Source organism: Crotalus tigris, unplaced genomic scaffold, assembly GCF_016545835.1.
Source record: "Crotalus tigris isolate CLP2741 ecotype Arizona unplaced genomic scaffold, ASM1654583v1 scf7180000018239.1010054, whole genome shotgun sequence".
Lineage (NCBI taxonomy): Eukaryota > Metazoa > Chordata > Lepidosauria > Squamata > Viperidae > Crotalus > Crotalus tigris.
This window is the reverse complement of record NW_024096901.1, coordinates 504,002-516,901: the sequence shown is the minus strand read 5'-3', so window position 1 is coordinate 516,901 and position 12,900 is coordinate 504,002. Positions and strand designations below refer to the sequence as shown.

General features: G+C 39.4%; 1 protein-coding gene across 2 annotated transcripts; it reads left to right on the top strand.

Annotated features, from left to right (window-relative positions):
• The first annotated feature begins 188 nt into the window (after positions 1-188).
• On the top strand, positions 189-10,380 carry LOC120310620 (thymosin beta-12-like). Of its 2 annotated transcripts, none has more exons than XM_039349211.1 (3): positions 189-319; positions 1,469-1,576; positions 10,003-10,380. In XM_039349211.1, exons 2-3 carry the CDS (start codon positions 1,477-1,479, stop codon positions 10,038-10,040), a joined length of 138 nt encoding a protein of 45 aa, XP_039205145.1. In that variant the 5' UTR covers positions 189-319; positions 1,469-1,476; the 3' UTR covers positions 10,041-10,380. The 2 variants fall into 2 exon arrangements, with proteins under 2 accessions (XP_039205145.1, XP_039205144.1); XM_039349210.1 differs by lacking the exon at positions 189-319 and adding an exon at positions 462-670.
• The last annotated feature ends 2,520 nt before the right edge of the window (positions 10,381-12,900 follow it).

Below are 12,900 nucleotides of genomic sequence, written 5' to 3'. Positions count from 1 at the left end.
AGATGGATATTCTCTATATATTCTGTCATTTACATTTTAATCAATTATAGCTTACTTGATTTATTTTTCTTTTGTATAAATGCTTCGCTGATTAGATAAGCAGGTAAAACATAGCCACACATGTACTGCCATCTTCCTACAGCATTGGGTGTGACAATGTATTTGCATCCTTCCTCTTAGCATAAAGAGGAATCCAGCTTCCTCATCTACCAAAAATAAAAAATAAAAAAATCCCACATTTCTGATCAATGTTAGTTCCAGGAAATTGCTGAGCTGTGCAAGACAGTTCCTCAAAAGGGAAGATTTTACTTCAACCTAGGTATGTGCAGCCTTCTTTTTGCCTCAAACATATTTGCCTCAAACATATTTGCCCACAGCATTAATACAAATAGGCTCAGAAAATAAAGGGAGGAAAAACAGAATATTGATCTTCTTTTTAAGTTTTCATTGTCCAGGTTGGATATTCCCCTTTTGTCCCTGGAGCACCCAATTACTTGGAGCTTGCCTGGCGAAATAATAAATTGATATTCGCTGAACCACCCTTGCTGCAAGCTTATCAATATTAATTGAGGTGGGCTGAGATGGGGAGGAGGGATCAGTGTGTGACCTTTCCCACCCCCATGCTGGCTCAGATAGTCAAAACGTAGCCGAGGAGGAAGAAGCAGAACAGGTAATGGCATGTGGTTTTATTATCTTTCCTGCCCTAATCATATAAAAGCATAAATGTGGCTAGCTTTCAGAGTAAGTATGAAAGGCAGCCTTTATTGATAAACTTTAGGGTAAATTAATTCTGGTTGATCTGGAATTAGATTCTCTATTTCTACAGGAGAAAATCAGAAGCTTAAATATGATCCACTAGGGAAAGATTTAATGCCTAGGGTGTTTTTTTAATCGGAAATATTCTGCATGAGGTGTGATGAATGGAAACAAAAATACAAAAGAACAAAGCAATCTTAAGATCTTTCATTCTATTGTTAAGAGCAGTGGTGCACTGTAGCTCTTCTGGACATTTATTTGTGTGGCTTTGTTCTGCTAAAGGAAACTCAATTGTCTGTTAAACAATGTCCTTGAAGGGGTCTGGGAAATGATCACCAAGTGTTAGAGGATATATTTTTTTCAAAATGAAGCATGCTAGAAAGTCAGTTTCTGTGCAACCAGAGTCAGCTTTTCATTAAAATGTTTTAAGAGCATTTGTTAATTTCACAAGGAATATTTTATTCAAAAACATATTTAAATCCTTTATTTCCCTTTGTTGTTGTTTTCATGTTTAAATACTTTTTTTAAACTCTTTTGTCTTCAGAAATAGTACATTTACTGTATATATTATTGAATTTCACATAAAGTATCATCCAGAAGTGTGTGCGTGTGTGTGTACACACACACACACACACATACATATATATGTTTGTGGCATGCAATGTAGCACCGGTTAACAAAGCCATGGGTGTGTTTCCTCCTTCTTTGTCAGGGTTCATCATGTCTGACAAACCAGATTTTGCAGAAATTGAAACGTTTGATAAAACCAAACTGAAAAAAACTGAAACTAGAGAAAAAAATCCATTACCTACTAAGGAAAGTAAGTGATTTCTTTGTATAATTAATTAATCAGTGTGTATGATAGATAAATTGCCAAAGACCTACTTGACCTCATTTCCTTGGAAACTGTTCATACAGATGTATGATCAGGCAGATCCTGTTGAAATGAATGAAATGAATGAATTTATTCCTCAAATACCTACATACAGTGTATCTGCTTTCATAGCACTTTCAAAAAATGATTTCATATAGTCACATATGAAGGTATGTATGTTGGCTTCTTTCAGGACACAGTATGACTTTCAAGCTAATTGAACCACTCAGTGCCAAGCAAGACAATAATTTAATGTACGCTTTGAACTGTTTATTTCATCTGATTTTCTTAAGGCATTGTGGCTGGAATTTCATATCTAAAATCTCATGTGACAAATACCCAAAGGGAGCTGTGAAACCGTTTCAGCAACATGCGCGCACAAAGGATTTTGTATCTATTTAAAGACTGACAGATGCCTTGTGGTAAAAACAGTTATGCTACAGTAACCTACAAAAGCTGTGGTTATAATGAATTTTAAAGTTTAAGGAGACACAACAATGTTTTTAAAAAACCGATAAATGCACAGCATTATTAACTATTGCAGACAATAGTATGCCATCAATTGAAAAATTACTTAGTGCTGCCCTCTGCTGGTTGGTAGTTAAATCCACATATAACGTTGCTTGATGAGGCTTTCACCTACAGCCGCAATCAGCCTTCTCTGCTGCAAGGCTTATTATTTTTCATGCAAAAATAATAATAATTTAATATGGTAAATAGAAAAAAAATTACTCAATGCATCCATTTTGCTATCCTTAATCTGAACTGTTTCCTGAATGTTAATTTGTGGCAAAAAATTATATCACAGACCTTCTGACTTGCTCTGATCACTGCTAGTCTAAATGCTTTTCCTGTAAATGGAAGATTTTCTTATATTGGGTATGATATAAATTGGTCAGTTAATATCTCTGACCTACATCTCAATAAATGATACAGCATGCAGCTATATTTCGCAAAGGAGGGAATAAACAAAAGGATAGTTCCTCAGATTATTTCAAAGACAGATTCAGACACTCAGATAAAGGTATTCCTCAACAACTGCACTGTTTAGCGACTGTAAAGTTACAACTGAAAAGTAACTTTATGACTAGCCTTCAAACTGTGGTCACAAGATTATCATTTGCAAGTTTCACAGCCAGCTTCCAACAAACAAACCAATAGAGAAGCTGCAATAAAATCGCAACTTGCAGGCATGTGATGTCTCAGTTAATGACTGTGGCCTCTGTGGTCATTAAGTGAAGACTAATTGGCTCCTTTGCATGCGTAAAATGTAAAACGATCTCTGCAATCAGGATAGCTGAGAAAGCTGTTTGCAATCACCAGAATACCTCCTTGCCCCTTCACCAGAACTTTGCAAGATGCAGGAGAAACGTATTTCTATGATCCTATGAAACAAAACCATTGGATTGTAAAAGTCTTGTCTATGCCTCTCCTTCTGAGTCCTCACCTGTTTGCAACACACCCTTTTTCTTGCCCAGCGTGAGGAAAGAGAAGACATTAGATATCATCTCACAACCTCTGTCTGGCTTCAAGGAGCTTTAGTGCTGAGTAAATCTCATGTTTTAAAAATGAACAAGATTTGGGATAAAATACCAAAAACAGAAAGAAACAAATAGAAAGCAAATACAATAAATATGTTGCTTTACTTTATTAGTATTTTACCTGCCATGATTTTACAGAGGAGAGTTGCTGGTATAAATTAGCACAGTGATGGCAAACCTTTTAGAGACCGAGTGCCCAAACTGCAACCCAAAACCCACTTATGCATCGTCGGGTGCCGGGTGGGTATGGCCCATTGGCTGGGTGTGGCTGCAGTGATAATGGCAGACTGGGTGGGACTAAAAAGTTCAATCAGTCCCAACTTTGCAAGATCTTTTTTTTTTCAGCAAGAAGTTGAAATTGACTGATTGATTGAACCTTTTTTTTTTTTGTACATGCGAAAAAGTTTTATAAAACCCAGCTGAAGGCCTAGGACTGGGGCGACGGTGCGCGTGCCCACAGAGAGGGCTCTGATTGCTGCCTCTGGCACCCGTGCCATAGGTTCGCCACCAGTGAATTAGCGCCTTCTCTGCCTCTTTTGGGAGCACTTAATCCTGTGCATTGACTAAGAATCATGGGATTCTTTTGCTGTCTTCTGTTATACCTCCTTTCAGGGGCATAGCTAGACATCAATCCCCCTTTGTTTATGCATTCTCGAGACTGCATTCTATGTACGTTAACAGAAAAGATACCTCTGGTGGAAGGGATTCCCTCTCCTCTCATATAAAACCTTCCGCCCCCAAACCAGTGGTTGGATTCAGCCAGTTGGCACCGCTTCAGCAGAACCGGTAGCTAATTTTTTGTTGCCTAAGTCCAGAATGGACTTCCGGAAGCAGCATCCAACAGAGAACCAGTTGTTCACATATTTGAATCCTATCACTGCCCCAAACTCTATATTTAATCTAGAGACTTGTGGGACGCTCAGAGCAGTTTGGGGTGGAGGAGGTTAAATAGACAGGGAGAGAAAGAAGCAATTTTGTTTCATGAGCCTTAAGTCCTTTCATGTGATGTTGAACTGAACTCCTGAAATTTTTGAAACACTGAGTCTGTCCACTAACTGCATCAGAAAAATAACAATTTACAGAGTTAGCAATCTGATCTCTGGGACTATAATTGGTCATTTGTTAATAGAAAGATTCAATATTAAAAAAAATGTCTTGTCAAGCACAGCAGATGTTTGATACAAGAGAAAGGATTCTGGTACTTTCCAGTCTTATTAAAATATCCAATTGTTGGGCCAGTAAGCAATATGAGAGAGCAATTAGATTTCATACCAAGCATCAGTTGACTTTGTGCCCATAGAGGAGAAGATAAAGGGCAATAAAGATGGACCAGTTAAGATATGCAGTTGATGAAACGTTGTCTTTTATTTTTAGTGTTAAGAATATCTTGCACTCGTAGAAAAACACTAGGACAGTATTGCTGTTGATGATAATGTTTATCCTCTCATATTTCCAAAAAGCTAAAAGTGACATCTATCCTTCCATTTATTCTAACAAAGCAGAGCGTGGAGTTAAATTATTTTCATTCCCCTGAGTCTCAACAGATGGCAGCACCTAACCAATCTTGGTTGATCTAGAAAGCTAAGTAGTTTTAGAATTGATTAGTACTTAAAGGGGGACCAGCTAGCCAGTTGAGACTGTGAGAAGGCAATAACCATCCAGTTCTGCACCATGCAAGAAAGCTGCAAGAATCTTTTTAGTGTAAAACCCCACAGTTGAATTCGAAGTCAACTTTTCCCCCTTTCTAAATTCAAGCTGCTCATTTAGGAGTCTGTAATGGGTAACAGGTAGCCCTTGACTTATGACCACAATGCAGCTCAAAATTTATATTGTAAGCAAGAGATTTGATAAGTGAGTTTTGCCCCATTTTACATTTCTTGCAACAATTGTTAAGTGAATCACTGCAGTTGTTAAGTTAGTAACAGGTTGTTAAGTAAATCTGGCTTCCCCATTGACTTTGCTTGTAGAAAGTTGCAAAAGTTGATCACGTGACCCCAGGACATTATATCCATCATAAATATGAACTGGCTGCCAAGCATACAAATTTTGATCGCACAACCAGGACAATGCTGCAACGGTCGTAAGTGTGAAAAACTGTCATAAGTCAATTTTCTCAATGCTGTTCAACTTCAAACTGTCACTAAACAAATGGTTGTAAGGCAAGGACTACCCATACTGCAGTATCTCTTCAGTGTAAGATTGGGAAAGGTAGGCCTTAAAATTATTTTGCCAGACACATACAGTAGTAAGCTATGGGATTCTGTAACTCTTAATTTAGGAAAAGGCCTGTTTGCAGGACATTGTGTTGGGCAGCCCGAGGTCCTGCCCTGGACTGCCAAGAGCCCAGAAAATCTCGCCTGACTCTAATTGCCAAGACAGAAATCCGGTTTCCCACTATTTTGAGGTGATAAATAGAGATTGGAGTAGATTGGAATAAAATATCATAAAGTAGTTATTGAAAAACAAAACACTCCCATTCTTAAAAATGAAGACGAATGTACATGTCCCCGGAATCATGCAATTCTCATCCTTTCCTGTGCTGAAATGTGTGTGTGGGGGGGAATCGAATCAAATTGTGGCCCTCTGCGTGTATGACATGGCTCTACCCAAAAGAAAGGCCTGCCTTGATTTTTTGGGGGTAAACCTAATGTAAGCCCTACCCCAAAAATAAGCACTAGTTTTGGGGTGAGGCACACACCTAAAAATTAAGCTAGGGTAGGGGTGGGGGTGTGGAGCTACTCCACACACCCCTCACCCACTTACCTTGCAGCCAGGCCTCTCCTCACCAGTCCACTTCTTCTGTGGTGTCTTCTGCAGCCAGGCCTGCATTTCTCAGTCACAGACCTTTCTGGGAGGCCACTGCAACCGAGAACCGAGCTATGGATTCAATCCATAGTTCTGTTCTGCAAGACCTCTGCAGCCGAGAACAGAGCTATGGATTCAATCCGTAGCTCAGTACTCAGTTGCATAGGTCTTCCGGAAAGGCCTGACTGTGAAATGCAGGCCAGAATGCAGCTGCAAAATGAAGCTGCTCCTTTGGCCACAGAAGAAGTGGACAGGCTGGGGGGGGGGCTGTCAATGCTGGAGGTGAGTATAAAAGACACCCTGCCCCCTGAAAATAAGACCTGGTGCCTCTTCTGGAGGGAAAAAAATGAGATCCAGTCTTATTTTCAGGGAAACATGGTATTATGTCATTTCCCCCAATGCAAAATTTCTTCCTGATGTTAAAGATCATATAGGCGTGCAGAACCATCCTTGTGGGCATGCGCGCCATCACCCCAGAGAGACGCAGCGCCGGGCTGCCCCCCTCCGCCTCTACATGTGCGCCAGCGCTCTCGCTCTCTTTCTCTCTGCACTGGAGTCAGGGAGCAGCTGCAAGAGCTGGGCGGATCTGGGCTGGATGATGGAGGCAGGGCTTTTTTTGACATAGAACGCAGGCACCTTTTTTTTAATAGAACCTGCCAGGGCGAGTCCAGATATGCCTCCAGAGCAATTTTGCGGACCTCCAGCAGCCCGATCCATGACCGATCTGGGCTCCAGAGGCCTTTTCCAGGCCTCCGGAGCCCAGATCCATGGCCGTGGAGTCCTGTTGGATCTTTTTTTTTTTTTTTTTGCCTATCAGTGTGGAAAGCGCTCATCTTGGTTGCACTGGGTTTCCAAACAGGTGAACGTACCATTTGCTGAAAATGGGGTGGGTGGGTCGTGCGAATTTGAAATACTTCATTTTAAGCTGTGTTACTGGAAGCCTTACATGTTGCAGTTCTAAAGCGGAGGCCCCAGTAAGCTTTCTCTCTGTTCCATCAGTCTGGTTTACTCAACTAAGTATGTATATCCTTTTTTTAAAACTCTTTCTATCCAACATAGCCTTTTTCCATTCTTGTAACATGCTGTATCTCCATAGCATTCGCAAAATTATCTCCATAACGTTCCCTCTTTTGTGAATGTTCCATTATCTTAAATGTATCCCTTTTTCCCCAACTCTCCTCCCTCCCTTCTTTTCATCTGTCACCACATTTCCTTTCTGCACCTCTGTTCTTTTCATCTTATTTCATTCCTCATCAGTTCCTTTTTTATATCTGTATTTGTACATAAATAGCAACAGGTTGTCAACCATTTATGCTGGCTCAGACCTTATTGTCACAAAGTGTGTGGACTGTATGAGCATGCACACATATGCTTTATTTTTATCTTGCATGGAAACATTTGCTGTTCCATCAGAGATTCAGGAAGACACATAGCACCGTTTACAAGGATTGATGGGTAACTGCCCTTACTGCACATATTTTTTCAACATATTATAAAAGCCATGTATTGTCAACAACAACAAAAGAAAATGCCTGCATATTTATGTGTGTTTTTTCATTCATCAAAAACTACTGTAGCTTTTGTAATTTTCACCTACTTCTTCCCATTCTCTAAAGACAATAACATTTTTGACAACGTGTAACATACCATGTTATTGGAATATGAAGCACAGTGCAATGCATTATACACTTTATATGGATTTCACCTCAGACCAAAGGAATAAACTTCACACATGGCACACAAACAACCCTCCTTCCTTCCTAGACTAACTGAACCCTAGTCAAGACACACTGATATGTGTGCACACACAAACACATACACATACACACACGCACACACACGCATAAAGACAGACAGGCAGCTATGTACATGCATTCTTTCCTTTCTTGCATTGACTTAATTTATCCCCTGCCCACCAAACTTCATTTACTCTGAAAGAGAGTAACCTATAGATGGGGACATATGGAACAGAGGGAGGTTTAATTTCATGCCAGCCAGGCCATCCGGCAGGTTGCTAGAGGCTGTGAATTATCTGCACGATCTGGGAATTGTTCATTGGGATCTCAAAGTGAATATTGTTGGGATGCTTTGGGGTGTTCAACAGGTCCAACTACTGTATATGCAAGAGAGAGGATCCCAACTCCCCCCCCCCCGCCCCAGAGTATGAACCCTACTTTGCTGATAAAATGCTGACATTTTTATTTAGCATGGTGATTGAGTTAACCTATTTTTCTGGATTTAACCAGTGTAAAGGAATAATCTATATGTCGAGGAATTTGACTTTGGAAATGGTATTGAAATACATACCCTCAGATAGCAGAAAGCATTTCTGACTCCCCCCTCCAACTGGAATAAGAATACTTGATAAAATAATTTTGGCATTATTTTACTCCAGTGGACAAGAAACCAACAATAACTCTCCATTCTGGGTATAGAAGGTGTAGTTTTGTATAAGGAGAAGAAAGATAAAATAAATAACATGTGCTGGATAAACTAATACTGTAAACTCCAACTGTACTTGTAGTATGACAGCAGTTAAATCAGTAGTGCCCAGTGCTTTTTTTGTAAAAAGAAAAAGGTGCCGGAACTTACACATGTCATATAACCCGCCTTGCCTACCCTACAAGGTTCCATCCAAAAAAGGTGCCGGAACTCTGTCTGGGCATTCTATAACAAAAAAAGCCCTGCTGGTGCCACATTTCAAAGTTACAGTTAGAGTATTCCGATTGCAGCTGCTTTCTTGCAGGTATGTGGAATGGCGTGGGACCCACAGTTTTTGCAAAGTGAAGAGAGGAAGTTGGTTACATCTTATTAGGAAAGATAAAATAGACAAGCAAGAATACTTTATTGACCATTCTTCATCCAGATTTTATATCAGTTGCATCTGCTAATACAGGTGTTCTGAGACATTCTTCGGTTTTAACTTTTTTCCTTGTTGCTTGAGTTTTCATCCTGCTTTCGTGAAAGGGCAGCATTTGAGAGGGGGTGTAGCTGCCCCCTTCCCCCCCAAGCCATCAGCTGAGCAAGATGCCCGCCTGCCCCCGTTCTTCCCCATCTGAGGCTTTCATTGTTGTGAGCATTTCTGTTGAGGATTGGCCGGGGGGGGGGGGCTGTTTGGTTTTTATTCCCCTCCCATCTGCTGGGTGGTTGTAGCAGGTTTTGGTCTCTTCTGTCATGCTTTGAGGTTACCCACGAAGCACATTTGTTTTTGGGGGATCCCCATTCCAGTTACTAAGCTTGCTTAAACTGTTTTCTACCTCCTCCTTCTCACCAGAGCCCTTTTTTGTCTGCAACCAATCCCTGCCCCAGACTCTGCCTTGCCTTGCCCCATGGCAATGGTACCCCCTCCCTCGCCTCGCCTCATCCTGCAAGACGAGCCTCATGCCAACTGCCCCACTAGCCAGAGACCCCTCGGATCTTCCCCAACCCTGCCCGGCCCTCACAATTATCCCTCCCCAGGAGCAACATTGAGGTGGCCATGGCCAGCCTGGCCACACCCACCCATACTGCCATGACTACCGTAGCCAAGCCCACCCAGGGGCCACACCCACCCAGGGGCCACGCCCACCCAGTGGGCCACGCCCACCCGGCACCCGGCGATACATAAATGGGTTTTGGGTTGCAGTTTGAGCACTCGGTCTCTAAAAGGTTCGCCATCACTGATATAGGCAATAGTTCAGAAGTTTCAACTGTTAATTATCTCTCTAATTAACTAGTCAATTGACTATGATACACCTGAATATTTTATTTCTATTCAACTAATCAAAATTCTTTTCTCAAACCTCACTAATCTTTCTTCCAGCACTGCTGAACCACTTGATACAAGAAATAGAGTGAAATTATTGATCTGCAACATTGGTTGTGTTAATCTTTCATAGTTGCTAAAGCATTTGTTTTGCACAAATTAATAACAATGAAAAAGACTTATTTAATTGTGTACGTAATTTTTTTTAAAAAATCTGTACAAATATCAAATGTTGACAAATTATGTTTATCTTGTTCTTGTTTGTTTATTTGTTTTTACAGCTATCGAACAGGAAAAACAAAACAAAAATACACCTTGAAGTTGAATCAGAAGATATGGCTAACATCTCCTGCTATGGGGTTTTAAGTTTGACATTTTAAAAATCTGTTATTAATTGATGTATTCTGCTTTTTCAGAAATAGCCCCCCTTTTTTTTCCTTTCCCCCCCTTTATTAAAACAGCAAGGGTCATTTAATTTAGAGCAATTCTCTATAGCCAATCAAAACACCATTTATAATTTCCCAAAGACACTACATATTGTGTATTGAATATATATGTGAATTTGCCAAAAATGTATTCTTTTGTTGTTTGTCAACAGAAACTATTATTTTCATATACTATCTGATATCGAACCCCACAATAAACCAGTTTCTGATGTGTTGCTCTTGTTTAAACTTACATTTTCAAATTCAAAAAAAGTTGTACATCTTGATCAAAAAGTCTATCTATAAACATTCTTAATAATAAGTTTTAATTTCAGACCACAACTAAATACATTTTTGTCCATAATAGACATGGGCACATAACAAAAATGTTTGAAGCTTATTGGGATAATGTCACAACAGATTATTCTTTTTCCAATTTTTTGCAAAATTGAAATTTTGAATGCCCCCCACATGATCAAATACATATTTCATCCTGATATGAAAATGACATGTGTATGCTTCCATAAGACAAGGTTACATACTAATTGATCACACAGGAGCATATTTAATGGAAACCTTGTAAATATTAATATTAACCCATTTTACCTTCAGATAAAGGATCACAGGTTTGAGTCTTAATCAATATGTCTTTCTGATAGAAAAATGAAATCAGTATTTGGATCTTATCTAATGACCCATCCATGTTTGTTTAATGGACTGCTGCCCCTGCAGGCATCTGATGAGCATGATATCAGGGGATTCTGAACAGACCCAAAACTACACTTTCCATCTCAAAGTTAGACAATGGATCTATTGGAGCTGGGGGGGGGTGTTATACATTCAAATAAATTATTATAATAATAAATAATATTAGCACAAAACAATTAGCTTCAAAAGCTTAGGGCTTTAGGCAATTTAGTAGACAACAGAGCTATAAAAGAAGCAGCACGATTGTGAATTATTAGTATTAGGAAATAATGATAGGTCATAAACTCTTTTCTGCTTTCTCTTAACTTAAGTTTCTTCTAAGGGCTACTTTGAGAAACTAAAGGGGAACGACTAGATAACCGTTTCAGCTGATCCACCCATCTTTTTCTCTAATGCTTTGTAAGAATAAGGATTAACTGTCCTGATCTAAAATATACAGTATTTGGGCTGAGGGAAGAGCTTGAATTTGCAGTGCAGCTTGTTTTTCACTAGAGGGTACTTTTCCATCATTGTACTGCATCTGCTTAAGTGTCAACATGTATGAGAAGCATCTGTTTTCTCCCTCCCTCCCTCCCTCCCCCCCTCTCAGAAACATTATTGTTTTATAAAAAATGCTTTCACAAAATAGCCTTTATGTTTCTTTTTAAGGCACATTTTATTTAATTTAACTCTACTACTACTATTAATACACTCTTTGACATTGCTGCTTTAAAGATGTCAGGTAGGTTGCTTTTTAGAGAGAGTTGTAAGTGGAAATGCCACATACAATATGTGTAGATACAGAAAAATATAAATTTCTATTTAGCAATACTACCTAGACCAGGGGTCCCTAACCTCCGGTCCGTGGAGCAGTACTGGTCCGTGGCATGCCAGCAACCGGTCCGCACAAACAAGCAAAGCTCCATCAGTGGGATGCAGGCAGCACACAAAACCACGCACTCTCCGGTCCACGGAAAAACCTCTCTCCAAGGAATCGGTCCCTGGTGCCCAAAATGTTGGGGACCTCTGACATAGACCATTTTTAAGAAATGGACTTCAAAAGTTTTCTTCCACTGTATTCATGGAGTATGCTTTTAAAAATGAGTCCAAGAGCCCTAACACTCCACCACGTATCTTTATGTATGGCTCAGGCACATGGAGGCTGCAAGATACAAGTTCCTGCATATTTATCTGTGTAAAATTATTTATTTTTATTGAATCCAGCAAATAAGATCAACAAGCAAACAGAAATGAGTCACAATCTTATTTTGAGAAATAAAAGTTGTTGAATATGTCTTGGATAATAGTATCAACATGCATTGCTGCGTGCATGAATCAGGATGTTATCAAAATAAGGATCAGTTTTAATATTTCAAAGAAATCAAAGCTTTGAAAGTGTACTGTGCACCTTGAAATTAATTTCTTCTCTGATGAAGCACCACTTGCTAGATCTATCCTTCAGTTAATTGCCATTTTCCCCCCCCCCCACAATCAATTTAAGATACATATAAGAATCATATGAACACTAGGAGAAGCTTATCCCATTTTCCCCAAAAATAAAATTGTGCAGGACTGTATCTACAGTATGTCAATAATCTATGCTCTTGGAGAACGTTGACACTAAATCTAGCATAAGATCACTTTATTAACTCACCAGGAAGGTTACAACGCCTTCCTCAACAAAACTACTTGGAAAATACAGAATGGACAGAGCTGAAACACAATGCTAGATTCTTTTTTTAGTGGGAAAGGTAGATATCATTTGCATTTTCAATAATTAGGTTTAGTATTTCAAAAATCCTACTATAAACTGTGAAGTGCCATTGTTATAACGGTGCATTTTTGTTTTCTTTTGTTCATCAGAAAAAGTCACAAATATTTTATTTTATTACCTTTGTGGAAAAAAATGTCCTTTCTGGAATTATCCTTCAGCTATGCATATTAACGTTATATTAAGGATACTTCAGTCTGCAGGCTACATACCTGCATATTGCAAACTTCAAAGAAAATGGATGTTGTTCATTTTTTTCCTTTGAGAAAGAATGGAAAGACATTGAGTAAGGGTAT

Coding starts and splice junctions, on each gene's coding strand:
- LOC120310620 (XM_039349211.1), top strand. CDS start 1,477: ATGTCTGACAAACCAGATTTTGCAGAAATTGAAACGTTTGATAAAACC. Junction 1,577..10,002: donor TCCATTACCTACTAAGGAAA/GTAAGTGATTTC, acceptor TTGTTTTTACAG/CTATCGAACAGGAAAAACAA.